This window comes from Sturnus vulgaris, chromosome 8 (genome assembly GCF_052056855.1).
Source record: "Sturnus vulgaris isolate bStuVul1 chromosome 8, bStuVul1.hap1, whole genome shotgun sequence".
Taxonomy (NCBI): domain Eukaryota; kingdom Metazoa; phylum Chordata; class Aves; order Passeriformes; family Sturnidae; genus Sturnus; species Sturnus vulgaris.
Genome location: NC_142250.1, coordinates 34,237,741 through 34,253,836, shown reverse-complemented (window position 1 = coordinate 34,253,836; position 16,096 = coordinate 34,237,741). Strand labels below are relative to the sequence as shown.

At 44.5% G+C, this 16,096-nt stretch overlaps 2 protein-coding genes across 3 annotated transcripts; one reads left to right on the top strand and one right to left on the bottom strand.

Annotated features, from left to right (window-relative positions):
• The first annotated feature begins 23 nt into the window (after positions 1-23).
• On the top strand, positions 24-8,384 carry IKZF5 (IKAROS family zinc finger 5). 2 transcript variants are annotated; one of them, XM_014879621.2, is made up of 6 exons: positions 24-130; positions 2,523-2,588; positions 3,432-3,525; positions 3,840-4,002; positions 4,280-4,462; positions 7,133-8,384. In XM_014879621.2, the coding sequence occupies exons 4-6, from the start codon at positions 3,870-3,872 to the stop codon at positions 8,074-8,076; spliced, it is 1,260 nt and encodes a 419-aa protein (XP_014735107.1). In that variant the 5' UTR covers positions 24-130; positions 2,523-2,588; positions 3,432-3,525; positions 3,840-3,869; the 3' UTR covers positions 8,077-8,384. The 2 variants fall into 2 exon arrangements, with proteins under 2 accessions (XP_014735107.1, XP_088025547.1); XM_088169421.1 differs by lacking the exon at positions 24-130 and adding an exon at positions 1,559-1,706.
• Positions 8,385-12,259: 3,875 nt separating this feature from the next.
• Positions 12,260-16,033, bottom strand: PSTK (phosphoseryl-tRNA kinase). The gene is made up of 6 exons (XM_014879590.2): positions 15,708-16,033; positions 15,225-15,483; positions 14,285-14,483; positions 13,786-13,861; positions 13,555-13,648; positions 12,260-12,881 (listed from the first exon to the last, which is right to left on the bottom strand). The coding sequence occupies exons 2-6, from the start codon at positions 15,256-15,258 to the stop codon at positions 12,694-12,696; spliced, it is 591 nt and encodes a 196-aa protein (XP_014735076.2). The 5' UTR covers positions 15,259-15,483; positions 15,708-16,033; the 3' UTR covers positions 12,260-12,693.
• Positions 16,034-16,096: the final 63 nt, after the last annotated feature.

Below are 16,096 nucleotides of genomic sequence, written 5' to 3'. Positions count from 1 at the left end.
CCCGCCGGCGCGTGCGGGTCTCGCGAGACTGCAGTGGGCGGGGCCGCGCCGGGCCGGGCCGGGCTGGGCCGGGGGGAGGCACAACAAACATGGCGGCGGCGGGAGGTGGGAGCGGCGCGGGGCGGCGGCGGTGAGTGAAGCCTGTTCTCCCTTTCCCTCTTCTTTTCTGCCGTTCCATCTCTCTCCCTCTCCCTTTCCCTCCCTCCTTCCCCTTCCGGGGCCTCCCTGTGCCGTGACGGAGCCGGACGGCGGGGGCGGGGGGCAGAGCTTGGGGAGGGCCGCGCTGCCCCGCCGGCAGCGGGGCCGGGTCAGCGGCGCAGCCCCGAGGCTGCTCCCCTGATGTGAAACCGGGGAACACAGAAATGAGAGGAATCACAGAAATTACAGAATCAGAGATATCACAGAACTAGTGAAATCGCAGGATCACTGTAATCACAGAGCGGGTGAGGTTGGAAGGAATCAATCCGCTCCCACCTCCCCGCTCAGGCAGGGCCATCCCAGAAGACATGGCACAGGTTCTGGGATATCTCCAGTGAGGGAGACCCCACACCCTCTCTGGGCAGTCTATTCCAGCGCTGTCACCCTCACAATAACGAAGTTCAGATGGAACTTGCTGTGCATCAGTCCCTGCCCGCTGCTCTGGTGCCATTGCTGGGCCCCGGAGCAGAACGTGGGACACAGGGACAAACAGAGACAGACAGAAACACCTAGGGAAACACAGGGACACCCAGGGCTGAGGGCCCCTCTCAGCTGGGGCCCCTCTCCGGGCTGAGCAGCCTCAGCTCCTTCAGCCTTTCCTGGGCAGGTAGGTGCACCAGTCCCTTCAGCATCTTTGCTGCCCTTCACTGCATCCTCTCCAGAAGCTCCGTCCCTCTTGTCCCGAGGAGCCCAGAACGGGACACGCGGGTTTCTGGGAGGTTTCCCGTGGCCGTGTCTCTTCTCACTCTCGCTGGGGCGGAGGAGGAGGCGCGGGATGGACCAGAGATGTTCGGGGTTTATGACAGGTCACGGCTGGTATCGATGCTCTGCTTCACTCCTCCTTCCCACGGTCAAAACTCCTGCAGGAGGACCGGGAAGGGCTTGGATGAAGTTTGGAATCCCTCCTGCTTTCATTTTTTTGCTGTGGAAAAGATGGAACAGAGAACACCCCCCTTTTTTCCCCCTGGATTCCTTAGAAGAAGGTGGGATGCATACATATGCTCACAGTAATTTTATTCTCTTATTATATACCTGTCCTCATAGATATTTTATTCACTTATAATTACTGCAGGATTAGTTCTGACTGTGTGTGTGAAACTATCAACTGCTTTCTTTAGCAGCATTATTTAGGCAGAATATTTCATCCTGGCACGTTCTTTGACAGCAAACTTAGCTCACCTCAGTGCTGTGACCACTGCTCAGTGCAGCAGTTGTGCCTGGATAGAAAATGAGTAACCAGTGCTCTGCTCCTGGTTGTGTGAAGCTGGAGGAGGTGTGGTTGTGTCAGCAGAGCTCGGGTAACACCCGATGTGATCAGCCCATCCCTGGTGTGTGAAACTCGAGCTGGGCTGCTCAGTTTCTGATAATTAGAATTGCATTTTCTGGTTTGCAGGAGTGACACAGCAGGGATCAGATGTGCGTCATTCTCCCCTGAGAAGGCGATCTGCTGGCTGTGTAGCTCTAAAAAATATCACGGAAGTGTTTGAGCACACAAATGGGAGCTTCAGGTCATGTTTAAATTGTGATGACTTCCCTACACTGCTGTAAAGAAAAGGATGAGTGTTTTTATGATAAATCAATGAGATAGAGAAAGGAAGTTTCATGCAGTTTATCCCTAACCTGTTTATGAAGTTTTATGTAATTTTCTTTCAAAATTAAAAGCTTTTTAAAAGCAATCAGTGCAATCACGTAAGGCTGAGAGAATTCGGATTGTTCAGCCTGGAGTAGAAAAGGCTTTGAGATGACCTAATTGTGGCCATTCAGTTCATGAAAGGACACAAAAGAAAGATGGAGAGAGACTATTTACAAGAGCCTGGAGTGGCAGGACAAGGGGAAATGGCTTTAAAGTGACAGAGAGCAGAACCAGATGGGATATTAGGAAAGAATTGTTCATTGTGAGGGTGGGCAGACCTGGCACAGGGTGCCCAGATTTGCTGTGGATCCCCTGGATCCCTGGCAGTGCCCAAGGCCAGGTTGGACATTGGGGTTGGAGCAGCCTGGGACAGTGGGAGGTGTCCCTGCCATGGCAGGAGTGGCACTGGATGGGATTTAAGGTCCCTTCCAATCCAAACTATTCCATAACTCTGTGAAATAAGTTTTAGCACCTTACCCAAAGCTACACACAGATTATTCTCTGGTAACACAAACCTTTGATGTTGTTTCAATTGGCTTAATTTTAAATTGTTATTTTTTATTATAATTCATGGAAAGTTGGCCTGGTCAGGACTCTGTGTTACCTTGTCCTGTTTTTATTTTCATATCTTCAATATTAGAGATATCTTTAATATTTTAATTCATATCCTGATGTCTTTGTTCTGTTGCAGGAGACACCAACAAATGGAACACAAATTAACTTAAGCCTACAGGAGGCTGGCGACACCTGGAAGAGGGTAGGTAGATAGATACTTAACTTAATGGTGGTAATTAATGCTGGGAATTGAGCACACTCAGGTAAGGTGTGAAAGAACATCTTCCTGTGGATGCCAAAAATGAACAAACATCTGTCAGTAGCTTTGGATACACAGGAGAAGATATTTAAATGTGGTCTGGAACTCAGAACTTGAGTTTCTATTGGTCACCTAAGTACCTATTGAAAATAAAGAATATTCTTATTGAAATGTAAATTATTGTAAATTATTTCTGATTATAATCTGCAGGAATAACGTGACAGACTTGTTCTTCTCCTTCCAAATGTATTCCAAGCTCTGTCTCCCCAAATTCATTGTGAATTGAGACTTTATAGAGATTTTTTATTTATGCTCCCCAGCACAAGCCTGACCACTGATTTCTGGGGCATATTTTAATAATTTCAGTGCAAAGTAATGGACTGGATTAAGACTTTTACTCGGGATAGGAAAGTCAAATTTTGAGAGAACTGTGAAACTGTGCTTTGTCTAAGGCTTCTTTCCAGCTTTGCTAATCACCAACATTCAGTTGTTTCCCAGCATTGCAGTTCCTACAATTGACTGACCCAAATCTGGGGTTTTTTGGAGCCAGATATTTATTGGAAAACAGTCAGTGAGTCAGAAATGTCTTTCAGGTGACATCCAGGAAGCAGAGAATGCAGTCTTTGAAAAAATTTTACTGGAAGTGTGATTGTTTTAATAAAATGTAGAGCAGCAGAGTATTAGAGCCCTGTCTGGCAAACACAAGTATTTTTCAAGTTTCTTTTTTGTAACTCATGGGGGGTTGGGAAGAGTAATGGACTCACATTTCCTCTTTATTCCTTCTAGGGAAAGTGGAAAAGCTGTGCTCTGTGTTTTTTATCTGATGTGTTGGGGTACATTTTGGAGCATGTTTGCTACTTAACAGGGAACTAAAATTCAGGTATGATCCATTTTATTAAAAGACAGGTTGGTTTTGTTTTGTTGTTTTAAATTTTACTTATTATTTTATTATTATGTCATTTACCTGTTGCTGAAAGTGGTTTTTCCATAAATTGTATTTGGTGATCTTTAATGAGTTAAAAGTTAAAAATCCAAAAAACAATATTCTTATGGTAGTCAATTTGTTCTTTGACTCACGCTGTGTGATAAAAGTAATTCTTCACTTTAAAAAATCTATGCCAAAACCTGATCTTGTTTTTCTGAATGCAGCCAAATTCAATGACACTTGTTTTCTGAAAACATTTTCTCTTCTAGGCACGAGAGGTTGTAAATGAAAGAGTCAATATGGGGGAAAAGAAGGCAGAGCCGTTGGATTTTGTGAAAGATTTTCAGGAATATCTGACCCAGCAGACTCACCATGTGAATATGATTTCTGGATCAGTTACTGGTGACAAGGAAGTAGAGACTCTCCAGGGAGGTGAGCTGATTCCACTACACTAAATTTGATTTTTTTGAGAGTGGCTTCAGTGTTCACAGTCCAGGTAATGCTGCAGCTGTATAGAAGCATTTCTGATAGTCATTTCTATGTCACAAAGGATGTGTATGTACCTTTGTTTCAATCAGAGCCTGTTTTTATAATTCTCTATGTTTAAAGAACAAGGGCAGAGAGAAGCAAAAGCTATTTAGCATTTGCTCACAGTGTGACATGATGTCCTGCAGATTGTTCATTAAAATCTCTGTTGCATTGTTCACAGCTGGGACAGAAGGTGATCAGAATGGCCTGGATCATCCTTCTGTTGAAGTTTCCCTGGATGAAAACTCAGGAATGTTGGTGGATGGGTTTGAAAGGACTTTTGATGGAAAGTTAAAGTGTCGATACTGCAACTACGCCAGCAAAGGAACAGCACGGCTCATAGAGCACATCAGGATTCACACAGGTGGGGGATGTTCTGCTCTGCCTGGCTGGGAGGCCTTGGGGTGTTTACTCAACACTGGGATCTGCATGTCAGGAGTTGGCAAATTCAAGCAGTGTGATAGTTCTGAACAATAACTGGGTATTGATGGGGTTTTACAATCTTATTTTTGTAAAGGTGTGCCATGTACCTGTTTAAACTGTGCAAATTCCTACTGACATTTATTATTATGAGTAACTATATGGGAGTAAAGTTTAGCATGAAAGCTTCAATGTAAATTGAAGGGCCCTGAAAATAGCTTTTAGCTTTTCTGTGCTGATGAGAAAAGTGACAAATGTACATGTTCCTACACAGAGATTTATAGGGCCTTTTCTTCCTCTGTTGTTCAGCCATGAAAATATTCCTATTCTGCACAACATTCTAGATGTAGAAGTACAAAGCATAGTAACAAGAATAAAGTTTTTGGTAGAATATTCAAATGTGAGGACATACCATCACGTAAGTGACTGATTTCAGTAATGAACAGAAAAATTATCAACTGTGGCTTATTAAGGAGCATTTGTCACTGTCGGATGTATAAACATGAAAAGCAAAACTCTCATAAAGGTGACAATATTCTAAACTGTTCTGAAAGCTCCAACTTCATGCCAAATGAGAGAAAACAAAAAAATAGGTGCCTGTGAAGTCTGTCAATCACACCATTCCAGAAGACTTCAGGGTGTTAAACAGAGAAGAAAAAAAAAAAACCTGTGTCCTGCAAAGAATGAAAGTTTTTACAGCCTTCCAGTCTGGTATGGACTGTCCCAAAATTTCCAAGTGTTTCTTTTTAGTGGTCTTGGGCAGGTGGCGTTTTTGGGACTCACCTGTTGGAACTGGGATGTAATTATAGCTCTCTTCAGGTACAGTTAGTCAGGTTCTCACTTTGCTGGGACCCATTCCTTCCACACAGCTGCTCCCTGGGTGGATTTTGGTGCAGATAGGGCTCTTTGCATTGGCCCTGCAGTGTCATCTTGTTTCAACAGGACATAATGGGGTGAGAAATGGCAACCAACCAGAAATCAGAGAGTTCTGAGGTTCAGATTCTGAAGACCTGGTAAATTCTTCGCTTGTCTTCCAGAACAAGAAAAGAGTTATTTTAGTTTGGTTTTCCTGGTTTAGTTTGGTTTGTTTTTTCACTCAAGAGAAAAAGATCCAAAGCCTGAGTGTCCTTTTGCTTGGAAGGCTGGCAGAGGGCCAGGAGATGGATTGCTTGTTCTGTGAAGGCTCAGATGAGTCAGCATTAAAATAGGGCAATGGCACAGCTGACTCATCGCCTCAGAGCAGTGTAAATAAACAGGTACAGCATCCTGGACATCTGCCAAGGGAATTGTGACCCAGGCATGATCATACAACCATTATTATTATTATTAAGTGCAGCCTACTGCAGGATTGGCTTCATGCTGAGTCTGACAGCAGATAATGAGTAGTTCACAAGCTGTGTTGTGCTACATGTGATGCAAAACTTTTATCTCTGTGTAACCAGTTCAGAATGAAATCAGATTGATAAATTCTGTGTGAATGCAGGGAGTTTGTCAATCTTCTCATACCATTTTACCAAGTCTCCAGATCTTCATCCATCCTTGTGTGTATATATGTGAGTACAGAGAGAAATCATGGAGAAATCATGGTTTTACTTGGTGCAAAGGGGTACTTAGAGGTAGCACAAAAATTGATTTCTTTCCTCTTGGAGAGCCAGTGATGTAGGAGGAATAAAAGAAATCTATTTGGTATCCCAGACTGATTCCAAACTGTGGAAAGCTCATCAGTCAGATGACAAGGATTTAGAAATTGAGCGAGCACTCTAGATATGAAGAGTAAGATGCTCTTTTATTTCAGCACCTGAACACATACCAGATCCTTTAGGCACTTCTGACATTGCAGACCTAGATCTGTAGTTCCTAGATCAGTCTATCTAGGGAAAATCAGAAGTCGTAAAGTGCTGTGTTACAAATGTGCTGGCCTGTTACTATGTTACAAAGTTTTCTGAGTACTTTTTTTAATTAATGTGAGTATCTATAAATTTCATTTATTAGAAGAGTAAAATTCTGCATGTGCAAAGGAGATGATGGTCTCCCTGATCATCATCCCATCTTACATCTGGAAGAGCACACAGCTCTCCAGGGAATACCTGGCTTTTGTTTTCTGTTAAAACTCTTTAGCCACAGGATGTTTTTTCAAACCTCAGTTCTTGAGTGGCTGCCTGTGTGTGTGGGTTATTTAGGTGGTAGTTTCAGGATGTTTAGGAGTAGGGATGTTTGGAAGGTCCCAGAAGGATCCTCTCCCTCAGTGTTTTAACAGAGTTACCATGAAGAACAGTAACATTTTGGTGGTAGGGACATTCCTGTGAGGGAGAGGCTGGATCCAGTTAAGGGCGCCACACCATCACTGCATTCAGTCCTTGAATTTCTGCTGCAATTCCCAGGCAGGTTGTGTGTTGTTATGCTAATTCCAGTCAGGGTTTTTCCATGTGCTGATGATCCCTAGGGTGAGGCAGAGCTGTCCCAGTGTCCCCCACTCTCCCAGGATCCCCAGCTGGGCTCGAGGCTGGCAGTGACTGTTCTGACGAGCAGCTCACAGCGAGCCTCTCTGTGCTCCACACAAAGCCTTTTCCAGGCGCTCTGAGGTGCTGTGGGCTAATCTGTTGTGATTTTCCAGGGGAGAAGCCACACAGGTGCCACCTGTGTCCCTTTGCCTCGGCCTACGAGCGTCACCTGGAGGCTCACATGCGGTCCCACACCGGGGAGAAGCCCTACAAGTGTGAGCTGTGCTCCTTCCGCTGCAGCGACCGCAGCAACCTGTCCCACCACCGCCGGCGCAAGCACAAGATGGTGCCCATCAAGGGCACGAGGACTTCCCTGAGCAGCAAGAAGATGTGGGGGGTTCTGCAGAAGAAGACCAGCAATTTGGGGTACAGCAGAAGAGCATTAATTAATTTGAGTCCGCCTTCCATGGTGGTGCAGAAACCAGACTACCTTAATGATTTCACGCATGAAATCCCCAATATCCAGACTGAGGCGTATGAGAGCATGACAAAAACGACTCAGAGCGGTGGCTTGCCAAGAGATCCACAGGACCTCATGGTGGATAATCCTTTAAACCAGCTCTCCACGTTAGCAGGGCAGTTGTCCAGCTTGCCACCTGAAAACCAAAATCCAGCCTCTCCTGACGTCGTTTCTTGTCAAGACGAAAAGCCTTTCATGATACAGCAGCCTGCTGCACCTGCAGTAGTTTCAGCTGTGTCAGCAAATATTCCTCAGAGCTCCTCTCCAACCAGCCCTGATTCCCGGCCCACACACAATCAAAGGAACTACAGTCCCGTGGCAGGGCCCAGCAGTGACCGCAGTGCCCACACCAGTACCCCCAGTATCAGCAACAGCCAGCCGAGCACTCCAGCTCCGACCCTGCCAGTGCAGGACCCTCAGCTCCTGCACCACTGCCCACACTGTGACATGTACTTTGCAGACAATATCCTTTACACCATCCACATGGGATGCCATGGATTTGAAAATCCTTTCCAGTGTAACATTTGTGGGTGTAAGTGTAAAAACAAGTATGACTTCGCTTGCCACTTTGCAAGAGGCCAACATAATCAACATTGACTGAGAACATGCTTTCGTTTAGTTTTTTAACATATTACAGTCTATTTTTCATACTTGCTGATGGAAAGCTTGCACATTCCCTTAGGGAATCTTCACATTAATTAATCAATTCGACAAAGGAGGCAAATTGATTTCCGTGTTCTTGTAAAACTTGCCAGGAAAATTTCGTATCAGTTTCAGTTGCTGTTTTATATGTAGCCTTTCAAAAAAAGCCAAGAGTGCTGTAAGGGTTGGAATGCATTTACATGCTGTGGTTGCTAAATTTAAGTTGCTTGAACGTAATCCCAATAAACATTCTGCAAGGAGCAGAGCGTGTGTCCTGAACCATAAGATATAATTCCCAGATTGTTTACTAGGCAAGACAAGATATATTATCCATAAAACACAAAAGGTCAATGTGATGACACATTGTGTAGAGACAGGACAAGGAGGAATGGCTTCATGGTGGCAGAGGGCAGGGTTAGATGGATTTTGGGAGGGAATTGTTCCCTGTGAGAGTGGGGAGACCCTGGCACAGGGTGCCCAGAGAAGCTGTGGCTGCCCTGGATCCCTGGAAATGTCCAAGGCCAGGTTGGACACGGCTTGGAGCAACCTGGGATAGTGGGAGATGTCCCTCTTTGGTCCCTTCCAGCCCCAGATATTCAATGACTTTGGAGAAATCCTTAAAAACCTATCTATTCAAACAGAAGCATTTTTTACATATAAATCCCATTTGATGTAAAGGTTGCTTTCATCTGATGAAGTTTAGTAAGTTTTTGTTTAGTATAGTCTAAACTCTTCATCCTAGGACTTAAACACTAATTTAACTGTTAGCACAAAACTAGAAGATAACAGTTTTATTGTGAATAAAACTATGGTAGGGGAAAAAAAGTGAGCATGAAGCCTGGTATTCATGAGTTATAGAAACAAAAAAGTAAGATACCTTATTTTACCTACAGTCTACAAAATTTTACATTTCATTGTTTTTCAGAGGAGGCAATTTTTAGAGACAAGGAAGAGCCTGTAGAATTAGTATATATTCTGTGAGATTTCTAACTGCCTTAAACTGAGTTGTACAGAAATTTAAGATTTGCACAATTAGACTTCTGTCCTGCTGATAGAAGTTCTGATAGAAACAAACAAGAAGTTTACAAATTAAAACTCCTTTGTTCAGTTTTATGTTGGGCCAGGCTTCAACTGAGAGGTTGCCTGTATTTTTGAGAATTGTATAATCCAGTTTATTGTAAATTTCAACTGGCTTGGGGGCCTGGTTTGTCCCCTCTCCCAGGTCTGATGTCCTTTGGGTGTGCTGGGAATAAGGGGAAGAACCTTTGGCTTTTTCTGGGCTCCATGTAGGATGCAAAGGAAAACTGGCTGACTATACTGAAGTTGTTTTTAGGAATTGTAGATGGCAAATGGTAACTGAAGTTGTTTATTTTGTTTAATAGTGTACCCTCATCTTTAGAAGCCCTCAGGCTAAAGGACAGTCACTTTAACATAAACCTAAATAAAACATCTAATTAAAATTAATAGTATCTTTATGTGCTAGGTAAGAATTTGAGACATTAAAGGAAGAACTATTACTTTTCCCATATTTAGACATGCACTTTTACCTTGGTTTGTCCTACTTGAGACAAATTAAAGCTTTCCTTATATATTCCCCTTTTCCTATCAGCAAACTATGTTTTGTTAAAAGCAAGAAGACTTTATTAATGTTCCACAAGTCAGAAGTTGGAATCTGAATAGCAAATGTTTGGTTTATTCAAATTTATATTGTTATGGGAGCTAAAACTTCCTGAAACCAATGCAAAAACAGTGATCTGGATGAGATCAGTGCAGGAAAACCACCTATGGAAGAATTTTAGCTGAGCTGTAGAAGTAATTTTGACTTCAGTTAAATAGAAATTTGGATACCAGGCATGTTTCTGTCTACCTGACTGACCTACTGTTGAATTTCTGTGCTTGGGTTCTTGGTTGTGCAGTCTTGTAGTAATGAGGTCAGAAATTTGCCACTGAAGTGGTTCCAGTGTAGTGAAGATGAACATTAACACTGTCACTCCTAAAAATTGTTTTGTTTTCAGGCCTGGTTCAAAATTTGTTTTGCTGGATTTGTAAGACAGAATGTAATTTCCATTTTTCATCAGGACACTCTGTAATTCCAAAATCTTTCATTGTTGCTTTATACTTTTTAGATTTATTTTAGAAGTAAAACTGCAAGTCTGTGTGTGTAAACATCATTTATTTTAAGAGCTGCATCCTTTATTTTATTTAAAAGCTGATTGAACTGGAATCCAGTTAGAAGTTACTGCTGGACAGGTTTTGGAATAATTTTTTTTTTTTCGGTCAAAGAGGGCAGAAAGGGTGGCTGTCATTGGATCACACATTGAACAATCCTACAATTTACAGTGGCTCGAATACAGTGTTAGGATAAGAGACGTTCCTCTTGAAAACTTCACAATTAGTAATTTATGGAAGTAGTTTTCCTTGCCTTTTTGACAGATGGTGCAATCTCCTATTCCTAAGCTGTGGCATTTCCAAGGAAACTCGTGGAATGGTGCTGCTCCAGGGAGCACCTGACAGTACTGAATGATCACAGCAGCCAAGTTCTTCTTGGTTTGTGGTTTTTTCCTTCCTGGTCTCATAGGGAGAGTAATTTCCATGTGCAGAGATGTGGTTTCTGACTCACTGGGGCTTCTGTTGGCAGTGTTAACATTGTTAGAGGCTTTTCTTTGTCTGGGGATTTGGTGATTTAGAGAAATGACTCCTGAACCACGATGCTTGAACAAAACTAAGGATAGGTCACTAATGGAGGAGTTGGGAGCAAGAGGAAGCTTGCAGGATCTCATGGAAAAGGGGCCCTTGTTTAGGAGGGGATCCTATTGTGGGAATATATGTTCTTAAAAACAAAACTCAGTATGAAAAAATCTATCCCCAAGCCTTGCAAATTGTTGTTTGGATTTTTCCTGCTGCTGCCTGGATTCCATTGGTTCTGCTCTTGAGTAATTAAGGGAAAGATTAGTTGGGACATCCATGAAGGGTGGAGGAATGAAAAAACTCTTCCCTGTTTCCTTGGGCAAACTCCTCATTGCAGGGAGGTTCTTGGGCAGCAGCAGCTTTGGTGCTCATCCCAGACCCCTGGGGTGGATCCAGTGTCCTTCCCTGAACTAGGATTGTTCATGTTCCATGATCACCCCGTGTGTTCAGTTGTGCCAAACAATGCTCTGACATCATTGTCCCCTTCTGTCAACTGAGGAGCTTTGGAAGGTGTATTTTCCTGTTTTTCCTGATCTATACATACTATTGACTATAATTTAAAAAACAGAGTTGGTACTGGCAAATTCTTTCCAAGTATGAACCCTTGCACAGGCAGGCCTTACCCAGAGTCAGTGAGAGAGACTTGTCCAGGATTCTGGGATTGAATCCTTAGTAAAAAGAACTTTTCATATTGAGTCCTCCATGTGCTACACTGCATTTACTTTTTTTTTTTTTTTTAAACCCAAATCCTTATAAGGTAATGAATGATTAGCATTTTAACTGTTATCAATGGAAGTTTGGGAAGGAGATGGAATTTTTCCATAGCTCGGTTCTGTTAAGTTCTGTAGTTGTAAACATGAATTTTGTGGGAGTTTTGTTTTTATTGTCATAGCTTGTTTTATAGCCTTGTGGACATTTCTAACATGCACTATTTATAGCACTCTTAATACACATTCACTGTTTGGAGACTGAATATTCCAATGAACATTTGAAAATTTGAACGTATTCATTATCTCAGTTAATAGTTCATCTGTGAAGAAGGCAATAGGAAAAATTGTTTCTTCACAGACACATATTTAGATGAAGAGGATTTAGACATAAAATGTTGATTGGCATTTTAATATAAAACTCAGTGCTGGGAGACACGTTCAAGCAGTGTTTTCAAGCCAAATAATCTGTTACTGTTTGTTTTGTTCCAGAACGTTTTGAGGGTTTGCTTTTTGTTTCTTTTTGACGAAGGGAATGTAATTTAGAAGTCTTCACTGGCAAGTTTTCTACTAATTTTAAGCTTCTTAAAGCTACAGCAAATGGATGTTCTGCTGCAGGAAATCTCTCTCCTGCTAAAGCATTTTTCATTGAGCAATCTCTGTGTATGTGCTTCTAAGTACCTACTTTGTTAATAATATGTATTTCAGTGTAAAGAGCAGATTTTATGCAAAAACGAAACCTGTTAGAGTTGTAAAATAAATTTTAATGTTAGTGAACGTTTTTGAGATGACAAGGTTAATTCTGAAATAACTCTTATCTCGTGTAGTTCATGTTGTGAAGCTTTGCTTTTGTAAGATATGAATAAAATAACACTTTCTAATTAGGTCTCATGTCAATTCTTAATTGCAGATCCTTCCATGGGTGGAGCTGGTGATTTCCCAAGTGCTCCTCCTGGGTTAACTCTTTCTGATTCCATGAAATTTAAATCTCAGGATGGTTTGCTCTTGGCTTGATCACAGCCAAGAACAGCTTGGTTAGACTTGATTAAACTCTTCCATATCGTGGGGAGAGGAGGTACAGGGGCTCCAGGGAAGGAAGCTGCACCTCAGATCTCTCAGCAGAGTGCTCAGAGACTGCATTTGAAACTCCTAAATACCCAACATATTCTCTGTGTCATTATTTTAAAATGTATTTATTTACTACATTGGTTGTCTCATGTTGGAATGAAGAAATAACACTTGTAGCAGGGTCAGAATATTGGGTTTTCAAAGTCTTTCCTTGCCTTAAGTCTTCCAAAAATTGTGCTTTCAGTTTGTTGAGTTCTTCTGCCAGGCTCCTCATGTCACTTGGGAGAACGTTTTTACCTAAAAGAAAATTGAAACTGAACTTTTAACTTCATGCTTACAGAAAAAAATCACAGAACTACAGAATATCCTGAGTTGGAAGAGACCCACAGGATCATCCAGTGCAGCTCCTGTTCCTGCACAGAACCCCAACAACCCCACCCGGGTATCCCTGGCAGTGCTGTCCAAACTCCTGGAGCTCTGGGGCTGTGCCCATTCCCTGGGGAGCCTGGGCAGTGCCCAGCACCCTCTGGGGAAGAGCTTTTCCCTAAAATCCAGCCTAAACCTCCCCTGGCCAACAGCTCCAGCCATTCCCTCCTGTCCCTGGTCACAGAGAAGCCTGAACACAGGCACAGAGCTGAGCTTTTCAGTTAAGTTGCTTCTCATATAAATCCTAGGAGTAAAGCAGTGCAGACAGCAAAGCCCCTGTTCTTATTGACATGCATCCCAAAACAGTATTAACATCCTCTAAAATGCTGCTCTTTTATTAAAGCTGTATTTGATACAGGTAATAAATACTATGGTTTTTAAATCTACAAACTTTACAACTAACACTGACCAGAGGTGTGAAGGAGTTGCCCCAGGCACACCTGCTGGGATAGGATTCCTGAACAGCTTACCCCAAGGGAAGTTCAGGGACTGTTCTGCATTGCCAGTTAGCACCTAGGATAGGTAGGGCAGGTAGAAGAGGTACCTTTGGCATCCTGCATTGCCTGAGAGATGACTCTCCTGCACGCCTGGTCAGCCTGATGGACAGCACTGGCTGCACAGATGGCTCGAGCTGCCTCCTGGCCAGGGCCACCAGGAAGGAAAAATAAGCAAACATTTTGACTTTACTTGATTTTTGAAGTGCTATTGGAAAACAACACATTAGCAGCAAGTCAGGCAGCACCCAAAGCTGTGCCCTGAAGACCAGCAGTGCTACCTTTTGCTCTGTGTCCTCCTCGTTTGGCCTCTCTGGATTTTCCAAAGCAGTGGCCAGCAAGTTCATGATCTGCTCACTAAGAAAACAAATAACAGAGTAAACCATGGCAATCAAACAGATATACATTTTTTTCTTTTCTAATGATGCCACAGAAAAACAAAAAAAGAAAAAAAAAGGAAGTTTTCAGTTAATTTTTTAAGGCAATCAGTGAAATAATCTGAAATTTAAAACAATTACAACTCAAATTATTTCCAGACTTAGTGTTTCAGACAATTTACACAGATTTTCAGTGACAGGGTAGGAATGCTGTGAGTTTTGAGGTTAACTCTGCAGAGAATGGTGGCTGTGAGCTCCCAACAAGCCTAGATTCTGTGTAGCTGCCCAGCTTCCAAAAATCACCACTGGAAATACTTTTTACACGTTGTGTAGTTACAACAAGAAGTTTCTACCTCCGAAAATAGCACTTAAGGAAAACTCTAGGATCAATCTAGTAACATACTCATCCTCTGAGATGCAATCAGAACTATTCAGAATGAGGCTGTGCTGCTCCCAAGCGTTTTTCCTGAGATCTGGCATTTCTATTTTCCTTGCCATTAATTGTATTGTCTGCTCAGGCACAGGATCACTTCTGAGGCGATTCCTCTGCAGGCAGCGTTCCAGTGGACACTCTAAAAATAACTGGCAGAAGCCCAAGGAATCTAAAAGGAACAGAACCAGACAATTTTATCTTTACACAGTTCAAGTAACAATTTCTGAGAGCAACATGCAGGAGAGAGGCTCTACATGAATGAGGAGCTTCTGCAATGGTTCTGAGCCTGACGTGACATTTGTTTGAAAACAAATCTAGACAGGGAACATAATTTTACCTTCAGGGATACACAAGTAATGTCTGAGATCAACACACAGAACCATGGCATAGTTTGGATTGGGAAGCACCTTAAAGCCCATCTCATTCCACCCCTGCCAGGGGCAGGGACACCTTCCACTATCCCAGGCTGCTCCAAACCCTGTCCTGGCCTGGAACACTTTTAGGGATCCCGGTGCAGCCACAGCTTCTCTCTCACAGGGCAACCTGTGCCAGGGCCTCATCAACCTCACACGGAGGAATTTCTTCCCAATATCCCACCTAACGCTGCCCTCTGTCAGTGTGAAGCCACTGCCTGTGTCCTATCTCTCCAAGCCCTTGCCCAAAGTCTCTCTCCAGCTCTCTTGGAGCCTCCTTATGTACTGGAAGGTGTTTCAAGGCTGCTCTAGGAAGGAGTTTACATGGTCTACCAATTTATAATACGACAGTAACAAAATTACATTGATTGCTACTCTATTACAGGTATCCAGCAATCAGAACAACCAACGCTCCAAGAGAGCACTTGAAAGAAGGCAACTGAAGAGCACCGAATTTCCTACAAACATCCTCGTGCTGAAGATCAAGGAATAATTACATTTGCGGGCCAGCTGGTACAGCTCGTAGCGCATGCTCTGGTAATAGAAGTTGTCATCCAGCAGGAGGAGGAGCGGCTGGGAGGCGGCTCCGGGCTCACCCTCCGCGGCAGGCAGCAGCCCCTGCCGGCGGCAGCAGCCCAGGAAGCGCTCCCAGCCCGGCTGCGCGGGGCCGGGCAGCGGCGTCCCGGTGAGCAGCGCTCGCAGGAATCCCTCCAGACACTGCAGCAGCTCGCGGCGGCTCTGCTTCCAGCCAGGCAGCTGTGACAGAGAAAGAGAGAGAAAGAGAGAGATCACGGCCCCGCATGGCCGCTGCTGAGCGCTCCCGCCCTCCCAGGCCCCGCCGTGAGGGGACCCGGCCCGGCCCCGACCCCGGCCCGGCCCCGACCCCGGCCCGACCGCGTCCCGTTGCCTGGCAACTGCGGGCGCACGCAGTGACGTCACATGGGCGCGCCCAAGCGGCCAATGAGCGCAGCCGCACTGACCAATGGGGGCGGCTCGTGCGGGCCCGCCCCCGGCACGCGCGGGCGGAAGGCCTCCGGCGGGATCAGCTCGTCGTAGGTGAGCAGCGCGCAGGCCCAGCCCCGGCGCTGCGGTAACCGGCGGCTCAGGGCGCGGGCCAGGGTGGACTTGCCGGCCGCGGGCAGCCCGCACAGCAGGCACAGCCCCACCCGGGCGCCGCCGCCGCTGCCCCGCTGTTGCTGCCTCTGCTCCGCCAGCGCTGCCGCCGCCGCCGCTTCCGCCGGAGCTGGTGCGCATGCGTCAGGCCTGAGCCGTGGCGCGCCCCCTGGCGGACCTGGCGCAAACGACAGAGGCAGGAACGGGCGCTTTTAGCCTGTGCTGGTTTTTCCCAATTCTGATTTTTCACCCAATT